An 8,410-nucleotide genomic window follows, 5' to 3' on the forward strand; every position below is an offset into this window, starting at 1 on the left:
TATCAGCTCTTCATGCTAGAGTTGAAGACACTGTTTTGTTTATTTTCTTTTTGAAGGATAAAACAATCTTTTCATAATGTCATCCACGATCTCAGTTGTGATATTTAAATTACCAAAAAGTTAATTTTTGAATGACTCTAAAACCAAATAAAATATAATTATGATTCCCTGTTAGTGAAAGTCGATTATTCTTGAACAAAAACTGATTAATTATTTCTATTATTTATATCCTAATCTCCCTAAGAAATCAAGATTAAGTTTATGAATATCCAAAAATCCTATCTTGATCAGGGCTCGGAGCAAGCTTTTCATAGTATATTATTTTTATATAAACTTTCTTTCACATCGCGCTCATCAATGACGCCATGAATTGTCGAATCGGGTGAGTCATCACCTCAGCCAGCTAGTTGCTATTTATTATGAATGAACGGATGCATGCTAATGGTGTTGTATACTCTTTATATATACTCAAGGAACTACCACTTCCCCGTGCAAAACATCCTAGTCTTGTTTCCGAGAGAGTGGGGAGACATTTCACTTGTTTGAGAGATGGCAATGGTCCTGGATTCATTTGTTTCAAGATACATTGGAGAAGTGACACTCTTTCTTGAGGGAGAGATATGCAAAGTGCTGGGCGTTAAGAAGGAGATCAAGACGCTGCAGGAGAAGCTGGAGACGATCAAATGTTACCTCGAAAGTGCAGAGCGGAAAAGCCGTGGGGATCGCGGCATCGAGGACTGGGTGATGAGGCTGAAAGCCATCATGTACGATGCCGACGACATCATCGATCTGTGCATGATGGAAGGTGGCAAACTGTTGGAGGCTCGGGGATCAGCATCAGCTTCAGGGGTAAGCTTCCTTTTCAGCTTTGTTTCTTCTTGCTTTCGGTGTACCAAATACCGCCATGAGATTGCGGGTGAAATCGAAGCCATTAATGGAAGACTGAAACAAATAGCTGAGGATACCTCCATCCTTAGTAATCTACAGTCTTCTGGTAGTCACCAACCCCAACCCGAAAAACCAACTGTACTTGAGACGTCTCCCTTGGAAGACGAGGAGGACATCGTAGGGGGACAAATAGAAGTAGATGCCGATACTCTAATCAATGCCATGCTAGAGGACACCAAACAAAAATGTCGTATTTTTGGGATTGTTGGAATGGGCGGAATCGGGAAGTCCACTCTGGCACGTAAAATATACAATGATGAAAGGATCAGAGTCAATTATCCCATTCAGATATGGTTGTATATCTCTAAGAATTATTCGGAGACGAAGTTACTCGGAGAGTTAATTCGGTGCGCAGCTAACAAATCTGAAGGACGTGAAGCCAAATCAGAATCGTTCGAGGGACAAAGCAGATCAGAATTGGAACCCAAACTTGCCTCTCTCCTCACCAAAAATTTATTTGTCGTGTTGGATGATGTCTGGAGTACAAATTTATGGAACGATTTCCTCAGGAAACCACTAAGTAAAGTAGTAGGTAGCAGCACGATCTTAGTCACCACGAGGAATGAAACTGTGTTAAATGGTATGAGAGCCAGCTATACCCACTCGGTTGAGAAAATGGATGACAATAGTGGCTGGATGTTGCTTCGAAATTTGGTATTTCGAGCTGGGGAGGAGGATGACGAGCGTATGTTGGAAGAAGTAGGCATGGAAATTGTTAGAAAATGTGATGGCCTTCCCCTTGCTATCAAAGCTATTGCAGGGCTTCTTGTTTCTAATGACAAAAGCATAGGGAAGTGGAAAGAAGTCCTCGAAAGTGATGCGTGGAATATGAACCAGATCGACGATGAAGTACCAGCGGCTTTGAATTTGAGCTATGTGGATTTACCATCTCATCTGAAACAATGTTTTCTGTATTGTTCTTTGCTCACCCAGAAAAGTGATTCGTATTACAAGGAAATTATTCGGTTATGGGTAGCCGAAGGCCTTATCGCAGAACGAGGAAATAGGCTGTTGGAAGATATAGGAGAGGAATACTACCATGAATTAGTTTGCAGGAATCTTCTACAAGTGTACCCAGGTACCTTAGGCAGGGAACACTTCTTTATGCATGACCACTTTCGATCTCTGGGTGCATATTTAATGAAGGACGAAGGAAAACTAATTAGACATGGTCAAAGATTAAATCTAAAAGCCAATGCAAAGATCCGTCGGTTGTCAGTGTCTAAAATGGGGAATAAATTGGAACTGCCAGATCAAATTATGGAAGACAAGTGTTTAAGAACCTTAATTCTCATTTATTCCCCTCGAACCAAGATAATCGAGGATAATGTACTTAGAAAGTTATCACATCTTCGAGTGTTGGTTCTGTCTGGTACATCAATTAAGAGACTTCCAGATTGTATCGGAGATCTGTTGCAGTTGAGGTATATAGATTTGGATGAGACAAATATTTATGAGATACCAGAATCTATAGGACGCCTTGCAAACCTCCAAACTCTGAACCTCTATAATTGCGCACATTTGCACAGACTTCCTAACGCGATCACCAGACTGCACAGTCTACGATGTCTTGATATTGAAAATGTTCCTCTGACTCATGTACCCAAGGGAATCGGAAAACTGATGGATCTTAATCATCTCGAAGGATTTGTGATCGGCCACAATGATCCAACGAACGAGTTGCATGAGGAGGGATGTGACCTAGAGGAGCTGCAAGCTCTTTCTAAGCTCAGATGTCTGAGAATATATGGGCTAGAGAGGGCAGTAACAGGGGTCTCGGTACTTGCGGACAAAACTCTTCTCAAGGAGCTGACTTTATGTTGGATGCCTCCAAAAGAAGATGACGATGATGAGGAAGACGATGGTGATGGTGATGGAGATGATAGCAACTGTGAGAAAGATGATGATGATGAGGAGGAGGAGGAAGAAAATAAGGAGGATAACAGAGATAAGGATGAGGGCCAAGAAGTGACATGGAATGAGAAGGAATTCCAAGCAGTTGAGAAGGTATGCGATGAACTCTCTCCCCCATCCAGCCTGCAAGATCTTACCATTCGACGATTCCCCGGTCGGCAACTCCCATGCTGGTTGATGTCAACCTCACTAGACAAATCCTTCCCTAATCTGGCATATTTGAGGTTTTGGGACCTCAAATCATGCACGGAACTGCCTCCTCTAGGCATGTTGCCCCTTCTGAAACATCTTGACATCACCGGCGGTGAAGCCATCAAAACCATTGGGCCTGAGTTTCTGGGCCGCAAGTTCCCTGGAGCTTCCGCATTTCCAAAACTTGAACATTTGGAGTTCGACGAAATGCCCAACTGGGAAGAATGGTCAGTATGGAGGATGGAAGAAAATGGTCAGGGACCGCACCTCAAGCTCTTTCCTAATCTGAAGATATGCAAGATCATAGAGTGTCCGAAACTGAGAGCTCTTCCAGAAGGCCTATCCCATGCTACCAAGTTGAAGGAATTGTATCTTGATAGTACTCAAGACTTGAGAGAAATCACAAACCTCCGGTTGAATTACAAGCTCGAGGTCAAAGATAACACGATGTTGAATAGAATATCCAACCTTTCCATGAAGTATCTGAAGGTGGAAGATTGTCCGAATCTGGAGTACGTGGAGAATCTCGACAGGTTGCAACAGCTGGTCCTGATATGTCCGCGACAAATGAAGCAACTTCCGCAGTGGCTATCAACCCTAATTCAGCAGCGCCAAAGCATTCCTTCCGCTCAGTGGAGCTTCAGAAAACTGGAACTGCAATGCAACAGTGTGCTGCTGAAGAGCTGTCTCGAGGGCAACGAGAATTGGCATATCATTCAACAGATTCCAGATGTCATAATTCAAACCTATTCCAGGAAAAGTTATATTCGATACAGCAAGCATCCACGTATGTACGATGCAAAAGTATGATGAATTCGTCGTTCCGGTAAGTTCATTTTCCATTTTCTTTTCTATCTATCCCATGACTGTATATACATACATGTGTATTTGTTTTCATGTACGTTGACTTTCTCCTTTCGTACAGGTTCAATAAAAGGCCTCTGCCTGGTTATTCTACTTATAGATATTTTGAGAATAAAGAAGCTATTTGGAGCAGGGATTCGATGATGTCGTCCTACTATCAAGACTGTATGCTTGTTTGTTTCCTTCTACGTTACTTATTTGTGTATTTGCACCTACGCAATAATTTATCTTTCCAAAAGATTTTAGAACAAATGATGTGGTCATGTAAATAGTATGAAGGCGTTGTCCATAGGCTAGCTCAGCATGAAGATGTTGTCACTGATCCATATACGGAGATGGCACAGGGAGATGATTGACAAGAATCTACGGACAAATTTTCGTGCCTCATCGCAAGTACATTTTTCTTCCCTTTTCTCTTGTTGGTTGCTTTTAGCTGCTTATATTTTTAGGGTTTATTACTACATAAAGTTCTCGATGTTTCTCTCCTTCAAATGCTTCCTTTGGCAGGTCATAAAACACTGAATCCATAGCTAGGTTCTCCTTCAACGTGAAGGCTGCTGCATCCTCTTCGAGGCTAAAAACGAATCCAAAAGACATCTACTCGGTCATTGCGGCTACAACTTCTCAGCATTCTTCACTTTCCGTTCTTCCATCTTTGTGGAGCCTCCCGGACATATATGGGGAGTAATTTGCATGCATGAAGACTTTAGCAGAACGGTGCGAGAGAGCCCGTGTGTACACACAAGATGGAGCTACATTGGATGCTGCATGACCTCTAGTTTGATGTGTGTTCAGATTGTTCCTTGTCATATTTGATCAGAATAATATATTTTATTAGAATCTTTTGCATCGTCGCCTCTTACGACTGTCGTTGACAGGTTCGAGAGAATGAGTACTGCTTGTACGAGTTTGTGTCCATTGTGTAACAACACTCTATTTATTGGGTTGGTATTAATTTTCTTTTAATAGCGGCTGACACGCAGGTTTTGGTCTCACTTTCTTCTCCTCAGTTGAGTAAAGGTGAATCATTCACATATAGAAGCTGACACTCACATCATCTCTCATATGGGCCTCGAGATGAAGATTTATTTATTATTTTATATTTAATATATATAATTTTTTAAAATATAAATGATGAAAATAATATTTAATTTCAAAATCTTATGATAAAATATTAAAATAATACATTCAATAATTTAATCCTAAGTTTTTAACGTTACATCAAAATATGGATGTTTAGCTTTATCTTTGTAATTTTTTTTCCTAATGTGGGTGTATTGAACCCATCAATCCATAACGATCTATAGCAATGAATTATTAATTCGAATGAATGGTGATATCAGCTCATGTCGAATCATTCGCATATAAAAGCTAATACTTGATGTGGGCCTAAAGATGAAAAAATATTTATTATTTATACTTAATATATTTTTTAAAAAAATAAATGATGAAGTTAGAAATCAAATTCATAATCTTATAGTAAACTATTAAAGTGATATATTTAATAACTTGATTCCAAGTTTTTTAAAGTTACATCAAAAGATAGTTTAGCTTTATCTTTATGATTTTTTTCTTTTAAATTATTTTATGTCACGAATGTATTAGATCCATCAATCCATATCGATCTATGGCCATGATTATTAGTTCAAATGAGTCTGACATCAACTATCATGTGGGGCTTAAGATGAAGACTTAGTTTGTTGTTTGTATTTAATATTAAAAAATAAATAAATGATGAAACTAAGATTCAAATTCATAATCTTATGGAACTATGAAAGTGAGATATTCAATAACTTGATTCCAAGTTTTTCAACGTTAGATTAAAAGGTGGTTGTTTAGCTTTATCTTTCATGTGGGTCTTACGATGAAGAGTTATTTGTTGTTTGTATTATATATATATATATATATATATATATATATATATATATATATTATCATTTAAAAATCAAACAATTTCAATTTAGCACAACATTGTTGTATAAGATAGGTAATATGAACATTGTTTTGTTCAAAATAAAAAATGATAGTCATAAAATTTGCTAAAGTTTAAGTTTCACATGATTTTTAAGCATCGTTTTTTCTTTTTACTTGTCATAATATTATGGTGTAAAAAAATTCGTATGAACATCGTTTTGTTGAAAAATGTGACAATCATCGTATTTGTGAAAAATAGAAGGTTCACGATATTTGATGCATAAATTTTTTAATTAATTTTTTTTTACTTTGAACGATATTAGGGAACTAAGAAATCATATGAATATGGTTTACCAGTATTGGGACATGAAGCACATCTAATGCTAGCAATCTTATGCAACAATGTTGAATGATCCTTGTATGGTCTCTTTGTCACAAGGCATATGACACCTGCCCACAAAATGGGTTTAGGAGCAAGCTCCTCCAGTGTGTTGGCATGAAAGAATAGTCAACAAAAGATCTAGTGTAGATCTAGTCAACAAAAGATTTAGTCAACAAAAGATTTCTAGTATCAGTGTGATGGCATGAAAGAATAGTCAACAAATCTGCTTACACAAACATGCCCTGCCCTAAGTATTACTTATGCATTATATATTCTAATCAAGCCAAGTATTCGATGTACCGGATATGACCTTCTGGTCAAAGAATTTATGTGTTTGTAATGCATCCTAATCAAACAAATAATTAATTACCTCAGGTAGGTGTTGCACGTTGAAAAGAGCCATGATTAATTGGTTTATAATATTTTGATGATATTATGCTATGATAAACTTATATAAGATTACCCTTCATTAATTTGCATATGAAGTTGTGTATACTTGAGTATTAAGTATTGTAAATTTTGTATAATTAATATAACTAATAAAATAATCGTATAGTATTTTCTGAAAATACATGTTGCATAAATTTCATGCATTTTATTGACTAATAAAATTTATTATTTTGGCTGTCATCCAAAATGTCATGGACAAATTTTTAAACAAGATGTTTGGTGTAATGCTTATGTTTGTATCTTTTGGTATGTTCATGATTTGCACAGCATGTAGAGGGACGATCGAAAACTTAATAGTCTCATTTTAATTGGGTTTGATGGTCGCTTTAGACTTGTAAATAAAGGTCGTATCATGTGGATACTTGTGATAGACTTTCGATCTGTAATGGACCATTTTAACCCTTTGTTGTGCAATTGTTTAGAGCTTGTAAAGTTTGTTTGTAATTTGCATTGTCTATGAAGTGTTTCCTGTGTTGAATCTCAGATTTTGATGATGAAGTCAATTGTCATTTTGATGATAAAGCTCGGTCTTCGAGCTCTGGCAGGAGGTGCAACCACCCTTGACAGGAGGTGGCACCGCCTGAGCTCAGTCTCCGAGCTCTGGCAGGCGGTACAATCGCCCCTGACAGGAGGTGGCACCGCCTGAGCTCAGTCTCCGAGCTCTGGCAGGCGGTTGAACCGCCCCAATCAAGCGGTGGCACCGCTTGAGCTCGGTCTTCGAGCTCTGGCAGGAGGTGCAATTGCCCCTGACAGGAGGTGGCACCTCCCAGATGCTCAGTCTTCGAGCTCTGCCAGGCAGTGCAACCGCTCTAATCAGGAGGTGCAACCACCAGACCCTGGAATTCTGGGAATTGACAATTTTGAGCTCGGAATTCAAACTGTGTTTGGGGCTATAAATACCTTACCCTTTCAGCACTGAAAGGGCACCGAAAAACCACCAAAATCCTGATCTTACTATGTGATTTCTAGAGCTCAAAAGTATTGTTTAAGTTAAAAGTTCTCCTTCCTCTTTTCTTCCAAGTTCTGATCTGTTTAGAGAGGAAAGAAAATTCTGTAAGGGTTGTCTCCTAAGCCCGTCAAAAGGAGAGAAATTGTAAAAGGGTGGTTGGCCTTCGCCTATTGAAGGAAGGCCTCTAGTGGACGTCGATGACCTCGTCGGTGGAGGAAGCCAAAAGTGGATGTAGGTCAAGATTGACTGAACCACTATAAATCTCAGTTTGCATTTACTTTGAGCATTCTATCTTTACTGCAAACCTTCTCAAAAGCTTACTGCCTTCTGCGCTTATACGATCGTGTTTCAAGCTCTGCATTTTCCGAATCGGCATTTAGACGTAAATCAGCTTCATCGTACAAACATCATATTTCAGTTTGCGTTTACAATTTGATTTCTATCATAACTGTAAACTGCCTTTATATCTTTGCTTTAACTACATCTCGCTTAATCAAGTGATTTACGAATCGGCATTTAGACGTAAATTATTTTTTTCGTACGAACATCATATTTCAGTTTGCGCTTACAATTTGATTTGAATCATAACTGCAAACTGTATTTATATCTTTGCTGCATCTCGCTTAATCAAAAGTTAAAGTAACTTACGAATCGACTTTCTTACCGAAATCACTTTTATCGTACGAATGTAGTTTTTAACCGTCGAAAGTTTTCCGCTGCACTAATTCACCCCCACCCCCCCCCCCCCCCCCCTCTTAGTGCTCTTGATCCAAACATCCTGGAATGTTTGCTTGTGG

At 38.6% G+C, this 8,410-nt stretch overlaps 1 protein-coding gene across 2 annotated transcripts; it reads left to right on the forward strand.

The window, feature by feature from the left end:
- Nucleotides 1-480: 480 nt before the first annotated feature.
- LOC135625864 (putative disease resistance protein RGA4) lies at nt 481-4,767 on the forward strand. 2 transcript variants are annotated; one of them, XR_010492176.1, is made up of 3 exons: nt 481-3,880; nt 3,980-4,311; nt 4,426-4,767. XR_010492176.1 is itself a non-coding variant. In XM_065130978.1 (2 exons), exon 1 carries the CDS (start codon nt 550-552, stop codon nt 3,862-3,864), a length of 3,315 nt encoding a protein of 1,104 aa, XP_064987050.1. In that variant the 5' UTR covers nt 481-549; the 3' UTR covers nt 3,865-3,880; nt 3,980-4,767. The 2 variants fall into 2 exon arrangements, 1 of the variants encoding a protein (XP_064987050.1); XM_065130978.1 differs by having other exon boundaries at nt 3,980-4,767.
- The last annotated feature ends 3,643 nt before the right edge of the window (nt 4,768-8,410 follow it).

Source organism: Musa acuminata, chromosome BXJ2-10 (assembly GCF_036884655.1).
Source record: "Musa acuminata AAA Group cultivar baxijiao chromosome BXJ2-10, Cavendish_Baxijiao_AAA, whole genome shotgun sequence".
NCBI lineage: Eukaryota > Viridiplantae > Streptophyta > Magnoliopsida > Zingiberales > Musaceae > Musa > Musa acuminata.